This window comes from Saccoglossus kowalevskii, chromosome 4 (assembly GCF_978046115.1).
Source record: "Saccoglossus kowalevskii chromosome 4, keSacKowa6.1, whole genome shotgun sequence".
Taxonomy (NCBI): Eukaryota; Metazoa; Hemichordata; class Enteropneusta; family Harrimaniidae; genus Saccoglossus; species Saccoglossus kowalevskii.
The window spans coordinates 41,936,034-41,955,763 of record NC_140644.1 but is presented as its reverse complement, the minus strand read 5'-3'; the positions used below and the strand labels follow the sequence as shown (position 1 = coordinate 41,955,763).

At 36.3% G+C, this 19,730-nt stretch overlaps 1 protein-coding gene across 1 annotated transcript; it reads left to right on the top strand.

The window, feature by feature from the left end:
• Positions 1-3,774: 3,774 nt before the first annotated feature.
• On the top strand, positions 3,775-8,959 carry LOC144352359 (uncharacterized). The gene is made up of 4 exons (XM_078009445.2): positions 3,775-3,828; positions 4,967-5,280; positions 5,750-5,839; positions 8,677-8,959. Exons 2-4 carry the CDS (start codon positions 4,972-4,974, stop codon positions 8,830-8,832), a joined length of 555 nt encoding a protein of 184 aa, XP_077865571.2. The 5' UTR covers positions 3,775-3,828; positions 4,967-4,971; the 3' UTR covers positions 8,833-8,959.
• Positions 8,960-19,730: the final 10,771 nt, after the last annotated feature.

The window sequence follows — 19,730 nt, the reverse complement described above, 5'->3', positions numbered from 1 at the left end:
AGGTTATTTGTAGTTATGTTGGCGATCGCCACTGTGTCTGCGGAAATACTATGGGAGATTGCATGATGGGAGTGAAAAGTCTTTTGATCTGTAAAATAATTTTAGAAAAGTGAAAACTAAAGTGACTGTGAAATAAAGGTTGGTTTTAAATATTAAATATCATGAAATTTGAATGTAATAATTAAAGGAAATTGAACTGGTATGAAAGGGCAGTAAATGTAGCCAGAATGCAAGGTCAGAATCCGGGGTCAAAATACGTCACAATACACCCATCAAGGCGGTTGCAGTGTCAACAAATATGGATGAGGTAAAAGACTTTGTTTGCAGTTTACGTGAATGGCCGGAGAGAAAAATTCATGCAAATTCTGTGCTTCAGTAACAGTGTTTGCTACTTTTTTGTGCAATGGAAATTAATACAAGAAATTCTAGTAAACAAAACAACCTTGGGACGTTTATCTTTAGAAATTGAGAAGACGAAAATCCCTTGAGACAGTCGTTGGACATGCTTCGCCAGGGTATCAAGGTTATTTTGATTATTTGAAAATGGAAACTGCTGCTTTATGGAAGAGCAAAGTTCAATGTCATTGGCACAGTAATGACGTTTTTAGAGGGGTTACTCGCTAGAAGTATTCGCCGTGACTCCAGACTTTTCATTCGGGTTTATGCAACACTTACTTGTTACTATCAAGAAGGTTTAAGGTAGCGGGACTATTATTTGCATGCTTGTTTTCATCTTCTAACAGTGACCAAATGACTACAAATAGACCCAGGAAAGTATATATTTTTAGAATCGTCAGACTTCAAGCTTTACAAAGATGTGTTTGCCATGCCCGTATCTGCATTCTATGACCCGTTACTTAATCAAAGGTGAAAAATTACTTTTTCTGTAAAAAAAATAATTACGCATTTATGCTGGCGATAAGAAGTATTTTTTTCACTTTTCCTAGTTGTTCAATAGTCTGGTAAATTGAATGTGTCTGGTCAGTTTTATGCAAGCAACGCGTTTTAAAAAATAGTGTGCTGAATTTCAATTACTGTTTTAGTCGCATTGCCCCCAACTCAAACCACAACTCGTTGGTAAATAATCGATGAAATAGTTTGTCTGGACACATTCAAGTTCCTCTCACTGTCACCTTAAAGCTGTGAAAATTTGGTGTTAATCCGACGACAATAAGTATACGTTATTTTTTGTTAAAGACCTTGTATTTTGAAAAGCATAAACTCCTAGAAAACGTCCATGAAGTAACAGCAAAGATTTTCAAGCTTGTTTATCGGCACAATCAATTTGTTTTCCCATCAAGGTCTGCTTTAACATGTGTTGGGACATCCAAATGTGTAAGGCTATTGGAAACCCAAAAAATAAAGGAATGGGATAGCTATAATTGGCTAAATTCGGCATATGAAAACACCAAAATCAATGATTTTTTTCAGTGGCTGTGTGACCTTGTGTCTGACACATTCATATGCAAATGACTAATCTGTGAAACAAACAGGGGCGGAGACAAACCACTCAAATGTTTGGAAACACTCATTGTGTCAGATAGCTACTGATAACACATCCTAACATTGCTTTGTCTTGAGTTTATCTTTGAAACTTATAGGCACACAGATTAAACCTGTGTTGTTGATTTTGGAAAACACTGCTGAGGCTGCCTTGCTTCCCTTCAGAAAATCTACATTTTAACCAACTTACATGACATTCTATGTTATGTTGACTTTATCACATGAAAGTTTATAGTGCATTTCATCAATTAATAAATAAATGTGAAAATCGTAATTTTCAACACAAATAATAGTCTCGCTACCTTAATGTCTTGTTTGCACAATGTGAATGAGGGGTTTATTGTCAAAATATATACAGGTGCTTGTATGCCTATTAAAACTATACAAAATTCGACCAACGCACATCTGTTTCATGTGTTAAAAGAACGTTGCGATATTCTCATGGAATTGTTAAATCTTGGTATCATTCCCAACTGTCACCAAACTGTATGTTTTGACGACTCGTATGTACTTCTGGGACTTGTAATAATTTTCTGGAAACTGTACAGCAAATCACATATTTTTTCCTTATTAATGGTTCAAAGTTTTTCTAAATTTCAGTTTTTATTGTTCATAATTATTTACAGTAATAACATATTTTTTCGATTGTGTGCATGACAGCTTTGCCCACACACAATAAGACAGATGATATGTACGAATGTGTGTGAGTATGTTTCATGGATTAATAAGCCACTCCTTTGCTTCAATTCCAACTACATCTCTGGAAATATCACTTGCTGTTTATCATCCATATTTTGATATCCCACAATGTGTCGATTGCGTATCTGGAAATTCTAACTACTATTTCGCAAAATTTGACCAGCCTTGCTTCTACCAGTCATTTAAGTCAACTCCCATATTGTCCTTCACAGTGAAGGTTAATGCAGATATATTGTAAATTACACAGAGGTAACATTACAATACATTTCTCTTCACATTCCCCTGTATTACATAACAATCTTTGAGCTGAGACAGTTATGGTTCTACAACCATCACCAGTTCTCTTGTTAGTATTGTATTTGACCTGTATGACGAATGTTGAGTGAATGCCGATGTCTTTGATTTGTGAGGCATATGCCAAGAGGCATAATCCTAGTTTGAGAGGAGGAAGTGTCATGATTTATATTTTCATGTATTTCGGTGAGGCCGCTTTTCGCAGCCATAGCGACTTTCACTGATGACCCCTGGATAATCCACACCTGCTCGTAACTTGTCATGATCAGGTTCATTCGTATGTTAGGGAATTAATGATTGAAACAACTGGCTGATATAATGATCGACTATGAAGTGTTGTTTTAGCCCTCGTGGCACCGATAAGTATGAGAGTTATGTCCCGACATCGGGGGCAATTAATCTGACATTATGGCGTGTTGAGTACTTTGCGTGATTGCCTATATGTGTGGAGGCCACGGCTTGAGCTCTTAAACTCGCTTGTGATTGGCTAACAGTTGGAAAGTGAATAAAGCTGATCTCAGTTAGTTTTGGCAAGCTCACCAGGAGGCAAGCAGTCCTGGGGCAGCCTTGACGCAGTCTTAACGCGGTCTTGAGAGAGAGGCGCTGAGATGAGAGGTTGAAACGATTCGATTCTCTGTGTTTTTGTTCGATAGAAAGGTGGGGAATTCCCCGAACTTGGTACCTCTGACGTGAAGGTTTAATAACACTCAATTAATCTATCACAGTACATGGTATGATAAGTCAACATGACCTCTCTGTCGTCGGGGACACTGAGAATAAACACACTTCTGTGCGACAAGTAAAATAAATTTTGCAAGCAAAGTGCACAAGTTATATATACACATGAAATACTAAAATGAATACTAAACGTAACAATTGATTAACTTCCTGGGAAATGTTAAAAAGTAAAATCTATTTGACTCGTATTTTTCGCGAGGAAAGTTGTTGAAGAAATTGACCCACACACCACAGCTAGCTTGGTTTCACCAAAGCGCACAAGGATACTGTTACAACGGCGAAACAAAGCAAAGAGTTGGTACAAACATATTGGGAAAGTCATAGACTTTGCAAAAATTTAATATTATTACTAACATCCATGTTTTATTTTCTCCAATTTTTCGATATCAGAAAATTCAAAATGATCCGAATGATTTTAATGTGAGTAGATTGTGGGGAATTCAGCTTAGATATAAAATAAATGTAGCTGGTATGCACATATGTAAATATATCCTATTTATAGTACACACCCACATGGGCTCCATCACATATTGCGTAATTAAAAAGAACACAATACAGAACAGTTGGAGGGGGAATTGTAGTGTCGTTTCTCAGGTATGTGTTTTTTAAGTTACAATAAATCATGTCTGAGCATGATACAAACTAAACCCTATCTCATAATACAATATTTATGGTGTCCACTGACCACTTGAATGTATTTATAACAATATTCCAGGCGCTGTACTGTTTTATCTATTATTATCAGTGCAATGCATTTAAATATGTGAACATAGCTGAATATGCTGATAGCTCATGTGAGCTATGAGTTATTGACTAAACTCAATTAAGTTGGTTGTACATGTCAGCACTCGACGGTAAAACATTTAGTCTTTTTCCCTCGGTTTTGTTGGGTGGGGCCCTATTTTTATGTTTTTTGCATAAACATTGAAGGTTGGTTTATCATATTTCACTGATACTAGCCTAAATAATATTATTAAGGTTTATCTATAATACGAGCACTATGACAGTGCTATAGAATTAATATTCGGTGTACATTTTACGATAAGTCAACATGACCTCTCTGTCGTCGGGGACACTGAGAATAAACACACTTCTGTGCAACAAATGAAATGAATTTTGCAAGCAAAGTGCACAAGTTATATATACACATGAAAGACTAAAATGAATACTAAACGTAACAATTGGGAAATGGTAAAATCTAATCTGAGACTGTAATATTTGACTCGTATTTTTCGAGGAAAAAGTTGTTGGATTTCACAAAAGCTCACAAACATACATGTAAAACCTAGCAAAGAGTTGGTACAAACATAATGGAAAAGCCAAAGACTTTGCAAAAATCAAATATAAAATCAAATCGAAGGATTTTTTATTTTCTGCTAATCCACAATACAAAATAGAAGACTGAACACTGTAGCCGCCATCTTCATTATAATTTGGACGCAACCATTTTTCGATATCAGAGAATTCAAAACAATGATGATTCTCCACAAATACTACGGGCACTATGATCACACAACTTACATGATAATACCGGGCTTTATCGATTGTCAATAAGTTGTGGTACATCTGTGTTTAATTTGTGCAATGCTAATTATTCATATTAGGGAGTACAAAATAATGTATGTTTCGTAGACCTTCAACTTTACTGTTATGCATGCTATGTTCCCCCTCTTATGAGCTGAAACCCGCGTCCTCAACACAATTTAACATTAATTTGAGTTTGATTTTATAGATACAATGTTGGTGACTAAACTGTTCTTAGTCATGGCGTTAATCGTCATCCCACATGGAAAGTCAGCAGTGGTTGAACACGGATATTTTCCGTGTTTGAAAACATTATATGAAAACAGTATTTTCGATATGGTTTGCGCACATGACATGACTGCCGGACCAACAGGTATGGTGGGAGCTGAAGATATCATAAAGTCGGAAACTATTGTGAAACATCATGGCGATTATTGGATGCGAGTTTCCAGATTGGGAATGGGTACAAATAACGTTCTCGGTGTGAAGGCCGATCAGGTGGATTCTGCACCCCTTAAAGTTGTAAGTGTTTTAATTCCAAATAGTCTTTAACTTTAAATAGTATGTAACAATGTACCAAGGGACATAAAAAATATATTAACTAGTATATTAATGTTCACTAATGGGGCAATAACAATAATTACGAAACAATAACAATTATTCACGATGTTGTTCAATTCCTACAAATTAATAGATAAAAGCTAAATTTAAATAGACACATACTTGCGTGGCATTTAGTGATATATCATAACGTGTGGTTATAGATTCTATATATTCATCGTTACTATCTAGTGTTACATCTGGTGTAATGTTTTTTGTTACGCGTTAAAAACTTACAAGATGTGTGAATTCATAGAACTTTATGTACGATTATAGTGCAAAATTCACCTGTACAGAGCGCAGCCGATTTAATGTTTTGGTTATATATTGAGATCGGATTCCTGACTTAAATTAAGTGTATGTTATGCTAATTAAATTCCTTTTTCCTAAGGGTGAAACTTACGTTAATGATACTGACTGCGTACTATGTGACATGACAACCTACACAAACAGCTGGGCAACACACGTATGTGAAAAGAAGGTGAGATTGTAATTGTCTAATACCTGTCAGATAATAAGTTTGAACCATGCATATAGTCTCAAATAAAATTGTTCAGGTTTTCATAAGAGAAAAATGATTGAAACAAAATGCATTGTTAAGCATGGGGTGCCGTTTGTGCTTTTATTTATAAGTAATATTTAATATGGTTTAACTACATTATATGTTTCAATGAACTTTGAATATTCTTATTTCTAAATCATAAATTTTCTCACAAACTATCAAGATATCATGAAATTTCGCAATAAAAATCTATAGAAAAAATGTGTAATATATGCATTTGACATAATAAACAAATTGTTTATAAATAATCATAATACGGTACATTATATCAATAAATTGTAACTGTTAACATGTTATTATTATATTTCTATATTTGTATCTTGACGTATTTATATATTAAACCATTGAATATGTCAACTTTTATTTCATTTGTAAATAAATTATGTTTACTTATTATGATGGTGCTATATACATATAAATGATTTGGTCAGTTTATATACATGTAAATAGCAAGTTTCAAAATTCAAAAAATAAATCATCGATTTTCGTTATAAGTAGATAGGTTCAGTGTGAGAGATATTATACTCCAGACAAATAAATTAAATTTAGTTATACTAACCCACAAAACGCATATTATATGTATACAATCGCTCGCTGAATCATCTAAATGATTTACAAATAAACCTTTTACGTATTGGCAAAAATACACTACGAGGCCACTACTGTTGGATTTGAATAGCGCCACGAACGGTGCAAAAGTATATTTTTATATAAATGCGGAAGTAATACGAAAATTTACCGCGGTATTTCTTTTTGTGTATTTTTAGAACCTCTGGCATAAATACTAGTAATAATTCATAGTGATAAACTAATATGCAGGTCTCAAATACAACAAGGTCTCGTAGGTGACCATCGTGTTTACCGTTAGAAATCAAAACATTAAATTTGGCGTTTTTATAGATCTCACATCTTTCTATAAAATCACTTTTTCATTTTCTGTTTCGACTAGATCATGACCATTTGTGAGTGATAGGGAGTGTTATGCCTATTTTAAAATGCCGTTCAATAGTCTCTCCAAAGTTTGCTGAAAATAACATCCTCTATAGCTTCTCCTAACAGCTGCATTTGTAGTTATTACTTGGGCATTGGTTTGCTTGGAACGATGATGGCGGTCTTCTTTAATTCAATGCGACACGACACCACACGATTTTAGCAATTTGTGATACAGATCCACCCCGGGGTGTATGGCGATTGCTTTAAAACTTGCCTTTGAAACTGAATGCCTCCGTTTAAATTCCGAATAAGGTCAGAGGTCTTGGCTATATTATCATTATATAAAAGTAATGCGTCAGTGACCCCGCAGCAGATTTACATAATTTAGAAGTTCTCTCGACTTCACAGGGAACATAAAGTGAATAATTTGTTTCCAGTAAATTTGGATTTGCCATAAAGTAATATTTGTACACCGCTTTACTTGTAAATAAATTGCCAATTTCGATTTTTTAGTGAACGTATATTTACATATAAAGTTAGCGGTTATATGTATATAATATATTGTACATGCAAACAAACATTACAATATAAAACACAGTCTTTGTACTCACGATCACGTCAGTAGGCGATGCGCTACTTACCAAGCACGTAAATAGTTAATACTGCCCTACAACGACTAGATGTAACTATACTCCATTAAATATATAAATAATGCATTTAGTGGGTTTGTATTACTGTGAATTGATTTATTTGTCTTGAGTATAGTATCTCTCATACTGGCCATATCTACTTGTTTACCTATAAAGACAAATCGATGATTTATTTCTAGAATTCAGAAAAACAATCATTCACATGTATATGATACTATCATTATAAATGGAAGGAACTTATTTATATATATGCATTCCTTAGTTATTTATAATTAAAATATCAGTTGACAAATACTGAAGTATGATAATTATATGTACACAATGTTAAATGAACGGTAAATACAATGGTAACTGTAAATTACATAACAATTTATCTATATATAATACGCTGTATTATTATAAATGAATAATTTTTGTAATTGCTGATTATATGTGAAATGTATACATGATAATTATTTATAAGCAATGTGATTGCGAAATATCTTGATATATTGATAATTGGTTTGAAATCTGATTAATCATAAATAATCATATGTGATTTTCTTATAACATAACATTAAACGTTAAATTATATTAAAATCATAAAAATATGACATATAAATAAAAACACATAGGAAGTACGTGGGTGTTTTATTACGGAAGCTAGACTACCATATTTCACTATAAATGATGAAACATATTCAATCAAACAATAGTTAATTAAGGCAAAACAGTTCATGGTGATCTAGGTACCATCAACCTTGAGAAAAATAGGTAGAGGCCGGCTCAGTGAAATGTGTAATTGTTTACATGGCTTCCATTTTTACGATTATAATAAAACAGTGTACAGCATATGATTGTAAATCAGTAGAAACAATATTTAAAAGACAATTTATTACAGATCTATCTAATATTGCACAGGTTCGGTAGTATCATCGACGACAGTCACGCTCATAATATTTACACAATGCATAAAGGTAGTTAATCTATATGATTAACTAACTAATATTAACTCTAATATTTGAGATGTCAGCGTAGTTTTTTTCTCAACTAGTATACTTCGTAGAAATTAAATGATTTAATTTCAATTTACAATCTTTAACTATCTGAGACACAACATTGTAGTGATCGGCCTTCACGATTACTGTGTTTATCACGAAGCATACTATGATAACTATTGTGTTTTATATTTAGGTGTGTCCCGCTGTCTTGTCTGGTCATAACGAATACACACCTGCAGGAGATCCTGTATTGAGGAGCTCTCCCTACGTATACTGTCATGGTCGTACAGATGATTTAAAGATTATTTATACATGCAAACATCTAATCATTGATTATTCTGTTGCTTAACAGCATTGCATGATTTGATTATTTACTATACCAAAGTTTACATATTACGTGTGAAATCGCTGAATATTGAATGAGTTAAAAGAATTCGAATTGCTTTAGAAAATAAACTGCATATAAAATTATAGAATAGTCTCGTCATTATAACAAACCCGACGAATTAATGTGGTGTCATGCCAGTATGAGTGTTTTGGTAAGTCTTGTTTGTGAATTGGTATGTTTGTAGCTGAAAATACAAAACAACAGAATGGTTGGTTATTTGTCATGTAAATGGTGCACCATGGCACGGAATGGTTGGTTATTTGTCATGTAAATGGTGCACCATGGCACGGAATGGTTGGTTATTTGTCATGTAAATGGTGCACCATGGCACGGAATGGTTGGTTATTTGTCATGTAAATGGTGCACCATGGCACGGAATGGTTGATTATTTGTCATGTACATGGTGCACCATGGCACGGAATGGTTGATTATTTGTCATGTGCATGGTGCACCATGGCACGGAATGGTTGATTATTTGTCATGTAAATGGTGCACCGTGGCACGGAATGGTTGGTTATTTGTCATGTAAATGGTGCACCATGGCACGGAATGGTTGATTATTTGTCATGTACATGGTGCACCATGGCACGGAATGGTTGATTATTTGTCATGTACATGGTGCACCATGGCACGGAATGGTTGATTATTTGTCATGTACATGGTGCACCATGGCACGGAATGGTTGATTATTTGTCATGTAAATGGTGCACCGTGGCACGGAATAGTTGGTTATTTGTCATGTACATGGTGCACCATGGCACGGAATGGTTGATTATTTGTCATGTACATGGTGCACCATGGCACGGAATGGTTGGTTATTTGTCATGTAAATGGTGCACCATGGCACGGAATGGTTGATTATTTGTCATGTACATGGTGCACCATGGCACGGAATGGTTGGTTATTTGTCATGTAAATGGTGCACCGTGGCACGGAATGGTTGGTTATTTGTCATGTAAATGGTGCACCATGGCACGGAATGGTTGATTATTTGTCATGTACATGGTGAACCATGGCAAGGAATGGTTGATTATTTGTCATGTACATGGTGCACCATGGCACGGAATGGTTGGTTATTTGTCATGTAAATGGTGCACCTTGACATGGAATGGTTGATTATTTGTCATGTAAATGGTGCACCTTGACATGGAATGGTTGATTATTTGTCATGTAAATGGTGCACCATGGCACGGAATGGTTGGTTATTTGTCATGTACATGGTGCACCTTGACATGGAATGGATGATTATTTGTCATGTACATGGTGCACCATGGCACGAAATGGTTTGTTATTTGTCATGTACATAGTGCACCATGGCACAGAATGGTTGATTATTTGTCATGTACATGGTGCACCGTGGCACGGAATGGTTGATTATTTGTCATGTAAATGGTGCACCTTGACATGGAATGGATGATTATTTGTCATGTACATGGTGCACCATGGCACGAAATGGTTTGTTATTTGTCATGTACATAGTGCACCATGGCACAGAATGGTTGATTATTTGTCATGTACATGGTGCACCGTGGCACGGAATGGTTGATTATTTGTCATGTACATGGTGCACCATGGCACGGAATGGTTGATTATTTGTCATGTAAATGGTGCACCGTGGCACGGAATGGTTGGTTATTTGTCATGTAAATGGTGCACCATGGCACGGAATGGTTGATTATTTGTCATGTACATGGTGAACCATGGCAAGGAATGGTTGATTATTTGTCATGTACATGGTGCACCTTGACATGGAATGGTTGATTATTTGTCATGTAAATGGTGCACCTTGACATGGAATGGTTGATTATTTGTCATGTACATGGTGCACCATGGCACGGAATGGTTGGTTATTTGTCATGTAAATGGTGCACCATGGCACGGAATGGTTGGTTATTTGTCATGTACATGGTGCACCTTGACATGGAATGGTTGATTATTTGTCATGTAAATGGTGCACCTTGACATGGAATGGTTGATTATTTGTCATGTACATGGTGCACCATGGCACGGAATGGTTGGTTATTTGTCATGTACATAGTGCACCGTGACACGGAATGGTTGGTTATTTGTCATGTACATGGTGCACCATGGCACGGAATGGTTGGTTATTTGTCATGTAAATGGTGCACCATGGCACGAAATGGTTTGTTATTTGTCATGTACATAGTGCACCATGGCACAGAATGGTTGATTATTTGTCATGTACATGGTGCACCGTGGCACGGAATGGTTGGTTATTTGTCATGTAAATGGTGCACCTTGACATGGAATGGTTGATTATTTGTCATGTAAATGGTGCACCTTGACATGGAATGGTTGATTATTTGTCATGTACATGGTGCACCATGGCACGGAATGGTTGGTTATTTGTCATGTAAATGGTGCACCATGGCACGAAATGGTTTGTTATTTGTCATGTACATAGTGCACCATGGCACAGAATGGTTGATTATTTGTCATGTACATGGTGCACCGTGGCACGGAATGGTTGGTTATTTGTCATGTAAATGGTGCACCTTGACATGGAATGGTTGATTATTTGTCATGTACATGGTGCACCATGGCACGAAATGGTTTGTTATTTGTCATGTACATAGTGCACCATGGCACAGAATGGTTGATTATTTGTCATGTACATGGTGCACCATGGCACGAAATGGTTTGTTATTTGTCATGTACATAGTGCACCATGGCACAGAATGGTTGATTATTTGTCATGTACATAGTGCACCATGGCACGAAATGGTTTGTTATTTGTCATGTACATAGTGCACCATGGCACGAAATGGTTTGTTATTTGTCATGTACATAGTGCACCATGGCACGAAATGGTTGATTATTTGTCATGTACATAGTGCACCATGGCACAGAATGGTTGATTATTTGTCATGTACATGGTGCATCATGGCACGAAATGGTTGATTATTTGTCATGTACATGGTGCACCATGGCACGGAATGGTTGGTTATTTGTCATGTACATGGTGCACCTTGACATGGAATGGTTGATTATTTGTCATGTAAATGGTGCACCTTGACATGGAATGGTTGATTATTTGTCATGTACATGGTGCACCATGGCACGGAATGGTTTGTTATTTGTCATGTACATAGTGCACCATGGCACGAAATGGTTGATTATTTGTCATGTACATAGTGCACCATGGCACAGAATGGTTGATTATTTGTCATGTACATGGTGCACCGTCGCACGGAATGGTGGATTATTTGTCATGAACATGGTGCATCATGGCACGAAATGGTTGATTATTTGTCATGTACATGGTGCACCGTGACACGGAATGGTTGATTATTTGTCATGTACATGGTGCACTGTGACACGAAATGGTTGATTATTTGTCATGTACGTGGTGCACCGTGGCACGGAATGGTTGATTATTTGTTATTTACATGGTGCAGCGTGGCACGGAATGGTTGATTATTTGTCATGTAAATGGTGCACCATGGCACGGAATGGTTGATTATTTGACATGTACGTGGTGCACCGTGGCATGAAATGGTTGATTATTTGTTATTTACATGGTGCACTGTGGCATGGAATAGTTGATTATTTGTCATGTACATGGTGCATCGTGACACGGAATGGTTGGTTATTTGTCATGTACATGGTGCACCGTGATATGGAATGATTGGTTATTTGTCATGTACATGGTGCATCGTGACACGGAATGGTTGGTTATTTGTCATGTACATGGTGCACCATGGCACAGAGTGGTTGGTTATTTGTCATGTACATGGAGCACCATGGCACAGAATGGTTGGTTATTTGTCATGTACATGGTGCACTGTGATATGGAATGATTGGTTATTTGTCATGTAAATGGTGCACCTTGACATGGAATGGTTGATTATTTGTCATGTAAATGGTGCACCATGGCACGGAATGGTTGATTATTTGTCATGTACATGGTGCATCGTGACACGGAATGGTTGGTTATTTGTCATGTGAATGATGCACCATGGCACGAAATGGTTTGTTATTTGTCATGTACATAGTGCACCATGGCACAGAATGGTTGATTATTTGTCATGTACATGGTGCACCGTGGCACGGAATGGTTGGTTATTTGTCATGTAAATGGTGCACCTTGACATGGAATGATTGATTATTTGTCATGTAAATGGTGCACCTTGACATGGAATGGTTGATTATTTGTCATGTACATGGTGCACCATGGCACTGAATGGTTGGTTATTTGTCATGTAAATGGTGCACCATGGCACGAAATGGTTTGTTATTTGTCATGTACATAGTGCACCATGGCACAGAATGGTTGATTATTTGTCATGTACATGGTGCACCGTGGCACGGAATGGTTGGTTATTTGTCATGTAAATGGTGCACCATGGCACAGAATGGTTGATTATTTGTCATGTACATGGTGCACCGTGGCACGGAATGGTTGGTTATTTGTCATGTAAATGGTGCACCTTGACATGGAATGATTGATTATTTGTCATGTAAATGGTGCACCTTGACATGGAATGGTTGATTATTTGTCATGTACATGGTGCACCATGGCACGGAATGGTTTGTTATTTGTCATGTACATAGTGCACCATGGCACGAAATGGTTGATTATTTGTCATGTACATAGAGCACCATGGCACAGAATGGTTGATTATTTGTCATGTACATGGTGCACCGTGACACGGAATGGTTGATTATTTGTCATGTACATGGTGCACTGTGACACGAAATGGTTGATTATTTGTCATGTACGTGGTGCACCGTGGCACGGAATGGTTGATTATTTGTTATTTACATGGTGCAGCGTGGCACAGAATGGTTGATTATTTGTCATGTAAATGGTGCACCATGGCACGGAATGGTTGATTATTTGTCATGTACGTGGTGCACCGTGGCATGAAATGGTTGATTATTTGTTATTTACATGGTGCACTGTGGCATGGAATAGTTGATTATTTGTCATGTAAATGGTGCACCATGGCACGGAATGGTTGATTATTTGTCATGTACATGGTGCATCGTGACACGGAATGGTTGGTTATTTGTCATGTACATGGTGCACCATGGCACAGAGTGGTTGGTTATTTGTCATGTACATGGTGCACCGTGATATGGAATGATTGGTTATTTGTCATGTACATGGTGCATCGTGACACGGAATGGTTGGTTATTTGTCATGTACATGGTGCACCATGGCACAGAGTGGTTGGTTATTTGTCATGTACATGGAGAACCATGGCACAGAATGGTTGGTTATTTGTCATGTACATGGTGCACTGTGATATGGAATGATTGGTTATTTGTCATGTAACAATACGGTAATTTAACAGCAATTTACGAAATATTTGTTCACATTTTCGAATGTTCAACTATGCGACTTGTTAATATGATATCACAGGTAACAATGCCAAATGAAACTACCAACTTTGCAATCGCTTTTCACAACTTTGTAAGCAGTTTGTTGTCGATTTTCTTGTTGGCTGTTGTGATAATCTGCTTATATACGAGACATTCTCGGAACATTTACTTAATATTTGCGAAATTTAACTGCAGGGTTGTCATGATAATGAATTATGTCAAATATACAAGCAACTCCGCCAACATTTTTTTTGTTTTCTCCAACTTTGCACGCTGTTTTCTAATATTTTACTAACTAACCACCCCCGATTGTGCTTTACTTTGAACATTCGTAGGGCACCTAACCACACAACTGCATGCATTATTTGAAAATAAGCCGAATTGGCGTTTTTTTATGTTTTGGATGTTTTGAATCGATATCGCTTGCACAAGTACCTTCTAGATTGACCTATGACCTCTACATACTTGGAGTAACACTGCGGTAACAGCAACTTATGAAATATTTATTCACATTTTCGAATGTTCAACTATGGGACTTGTTGCTGGGAAAGGATTGACCAACTTTGTTATTAGTCCAAGAAAATTGTTCAGCTTGGAATGTGTCTGAACCCCTCATTAGTATGCAAGAATGTAGGAATATACCAAGAAAATTGTTTTTCTGGAGTAAATTGTAGTGTATTTTACTTATGAAAGGTCAAAACGTGCATGGAGATTTTATGAAAATGTGTGGATGTTAACAGAATGATGTCGTTTGGTCACAGTTGCGCAATAAATGATGGACTATTTTTGGCGTAGCTATAAAATGTGTCACCGAAGTACTCACACGTGTGCATGATTCCAATAGTTTGTGGTGTGAAGAAACGCCATTAGATAATAAGTATTGTGTAATTTGTAGTGAGAATGTATTCAAATAGATTTATGTTTATGAATCTTGTTTCTTTTCAAAGTGTATTTATATAATAAAAATTGTTTATGAAAATGTTTTTTATATTTTTTTTCGATGGATTGAATTTACAAATGATGAGTTATTTTGTAATATCATCACTCGAATTATGTGTTACGAATTTCTGATAGTTTAGACTTTGTGTTCTTGCGAACGGGAAGACATTTACTGGTGTACAGTGGACATCAATGAAAGCGAACGTATTTCGAAAGTTGTGAAATCATAGTACTGTTTTGGCATTATACGACTTGCAGTTTCCTTTTGATGGATTTTGTGTGACTGGCCGTGTTATCGCACTGTAGTATTATCTAAATTTGCCCCAGGAAAATCTGCAAGCAAAGTTTAAATTGCCATTTTCACGCTGCGCCATAACGTGGAGTATGCACAATTGTTCGTCTGGTGTTCCCCAATGCATTTAAAAATCCCTTTGGATTTGGGGGTCTTTGTGTGACTGACCGTGGTGTTTGTAAACATTAGTCGAACTGTAGTAGTGTGTAAATCGGCCACAACGTGGAGTTGCCATCGTCTCTTGTTTACCAACTCATTTAAATACGTTTGTGTTCTCGACTGAAGTGATTTCTATTTACTTCGTCTGTTATAAATCAACTGTATTAGCTTACTTCGAACGTATAAAACGCAACCGAACCCGGAAATCGACAGCAAATCGGGATGGTCTCGTCACGTAATTTCTTACCTTGTTCTTGACCGCTGTACGCTTTGCTATGAACTTCCACATACCCACGCTAATGAGAACAGTGCATCGTGGTAAGACTGTATTGATCGAGGTGAAACAAACATGGCTGCCGTAATGCTTGTCGTTCGACTACATCGCTCTGTTTCTCTTCCTTCTCTGTTTTCTTTGATTTTTTGTTTATTTCAATTAAACAGCGATTTCACTGTGGCCATGCATTTAGTCATTGTCGACTGTTTTTTTTCGAATTGGTTGATTGTCATAGTACATTACTAAGTCATTTCTAAGGTTCAAAATAAACAAACATGATTATTTAATCTAGTTTAATTCCTTCAGTTAAAAATTGAGTTTCCAAAATAAATAATTAATAAGACGTACGTCATGCTCTCATGTATACTTCAAGTTTTCATTAAAACAAAGTCAAAGTCTTTGAAATTGCTTTTCTGCCTGTTTGCCAATCCATTGCTCCAAAAACACACCATTAAATACTCTTATTTTCCCAGCATCGAGATGGCTCTGTCAACTCTTGTTAATATGATATCACAGGTAACAATCCCGGATGAAACTACCAACTTTGCAATCGCTTTTCACAACTTTGTCAATTTTTCGGTTGACTGTTGTGATAATCTGCTTATATATGAGGCATTCTTGGAACATTTACTTAATGTTTTCGAAATTCAACTGCGGGGTTGTCATGATAATGACTTAGGTTATATATACAAGCAAGTCCGCCAACATTTCCTTCATTTTTTCCAACTTTGCACGCTGTTTTCTAACATTTTACAGTCAGCTCATGTGAACAAATATAGACTGCTTTCAACTGGCTTTTATTAAATTTGCCGACTTTACAACTGCGCGTTTCTATATGCCAACAACATAGAGGTCATATATACAAATACATCTACCAACTTTGCTCAACTTTGCACTCACTTTGAACAACTTTGCACGGTGCGTTAACAGCGTACATCCAACTACGTCAACAACTTGTTCGTGAAAATTAGATGGAATTTGAAAACTTTCCATGAATTAAGAAAGTGACAAAAATGACACGATTTTCAACTACTGTAAAATACTTTATTTTTGCTTAGAAATAATTTTCGCTGAAGAAATGATTCAGTGAAAATAAAATCCAGCGAATATACATTTTTTCCTGTACTTCACTTCAACTCGTCAAAATTCAGTGAAAATAAATTCCATACAAAACACCCAAAAAGTCGTTTCAGCGAAAATTAATTCCAACTAAAATAAAGTGTTTTACAGTATAAATGATTGACATCACAGTAAAAAATGCAGGGACGTTGCCTTATATCTTTTCCATGTGTGTGATGAAACAAAAAAATTAAATTCAACAGGTCGTTCACTCAGGGAGTCTCCCATGCAAGTACTAACCACGCCCGATTGTGCTTTACTTTAAACATTTGTCGGGCACCTAACCACACAGCTGCATGGATTATTTGAAATTAAGCCGAATTGGCGGCTATTTCGTGTTTTTGGATGTTTTAAATCGATATCGCTTGTACAAGTACTTATGACCTCTACATACTTGCAGTAACATTACGGTAATTTAACAGCAATTTACGAAATATTTATTCTCATTTTCGAATGTTCAACTATGGGACTTGTTAATATGATATCACAGGTAACAATCCCGGATGAAACTACCAACTTAGCAATCGCTTTTCACAACTTTGTAAGCAGTTTGTTGTCGATTTTTCGGTTGACTGTTGTGATAATCTGCTTATATATGAGGCATTCTCGGAACATTTACTTAATGTTCTCAAAATTCAACGGCGGGGTTGTCATGATAATGACTTAGGTTAAATATACAAGCAAGTCCGCCAACATTTCCTTCATTTTTTCCAACTTTGCACGCTGTATTGTAACATTTTACAGTCAGCTCATGTGAACAACTATAGGCTGCTTTCAACTGGCTTTTGTTAAATTTGCCGACTGTACAACTGCGCGTTTCTATATGCCAACAACTTAGGTCATATATACAAATACATCTACCAACTTTGCAATAACTCTGTACAACTTTGCAATCACTTTGAACAACTTTGCACGGCGCGTTAACAGCGTTAAACCAACTACGTGCCGACAGCATCAACAACTTGTTCGTGAAAATTAGATGGAGTTTGAAAACTTTCCATTAAATAAAAAAGTGACAAAAATGCCACGATTTTCCACTATAAATGATTGACATCACAGTAAGAAAAAATGCAGGAACGTTGCCTTATATCTTTTCTATGTGTGTGATGAAACAACAAAATTAAATTCTACAGGTCGTTTACTCAGGGAGTCTCCCATGCAAGTACTAACCACGCCCGATTGTGCTTTACTTTGAACATTCCTCGGGCACCCACCACACAGCTGTGTGCAATATTTGAAATTAAGCCGAATTGGCGGCTATTTTTATGTTTTTGGATGTTTTAAATTAATATCGCTTGCACAAGTACCTATGAACTCTACATACTTGGACTAACAATACGGTAATTTTACAGCAATTTACGAAATATTTATTCTCATTTTAGAATGTTCAAATATGGGACTTGTTAATATGATATCACAGGTAACAATCCCGGATGAAACTACCAACTTTGCAATCGCTTTTCACAGCTTTGTAAGCAGTTTGTTGTCGATTTTTCGTCTGACTGTTGTGATAATATGCTTATATATGAGGGATTCTCGGAACATTTACCCAATGTTTTCGAAATTTAACGACGGGGTTGTCATGATAATGACTTAGATTAAATATACAAGCAACTCCGCCAACATTTCCTTCGTTTTTTCCAACTTTGCACGGAGTTTTCCAACATTTTACAGTCGGCTCATGTGAACAACTATAGGCTGCTTTCAACTGGCTTTTATTAAATTTGCCGGCTTTACAACTGCGCGTTTCTATATGCCAACAACATAGAGGTCATATATACAAATACATCTACCAACTTTGCAATAACTTTGCTCAACTTTGCACTCACTTTGAACAACTTTGCACGGTGCGTTAACAGCGTAAATCCAACTACGTCAACAACTTGTTCGTGAAAATTAGATGGAATTTGAAAACTTTCCATGAATTAAGAAAGTGACAAAAATGACACGATTTTCAACTACCGTAAAATACTTTATTTTTGCTTAGAAATAATTTTCGCTGAAGAAATGATTCAGTGAAAATAAAATCCAGCGAATATACATTTTTTCCTGTACTTCACATTCAACTCGTCAAAATTCAGTGAAAATAAATTCCATACAAAACACCCAAAAAGTCGTTTCAGCGAAAATTAATTCCAACTAAAATAAAGTGTTTTACAGTATAAATGATTGACATCACAGTAAAAAATGCAGGGACGTTGCCTTATATCTTTTCCATGTGTGTGATGAAACAAAAAAATTAAATTCTACAGGTCGTTCACTCAGGGAGTCTCCCATGCAAGTACTAACCACGCCCGATTGTGCTTTACTTTGAACATTTGTCGGGCACCTAACCACACAGCTGCATGGATTATTTGAAATTAAGCCGAATTGGCGGCTATTTCGTGTTTTTGGATGTTTTAAATCGATATCGCTTGTACAAGTACTTATGACCTCTACATACTTGCAGTAACATTACGGTAATTTAACAGCAATTTACGAAATATTTATTCTCATTTTCGAATGTTCAACTATGGGACTTGTTAATATGATATCACAGGTAACAATCCCGGATGAAACTACCAACTTAGCAATCGCTTTTCACAACTTTGTAAGCAGTTTGTTGTCGATTTTTCGGTTGACTGTTGTGATAATCTGCTTATATATGAGGCATTCTCGGAACATTTACTTAATGTTCTCAAAATTCAACGGCGGGGTTGTCATGATAATGACTTAGGTTAAATATAC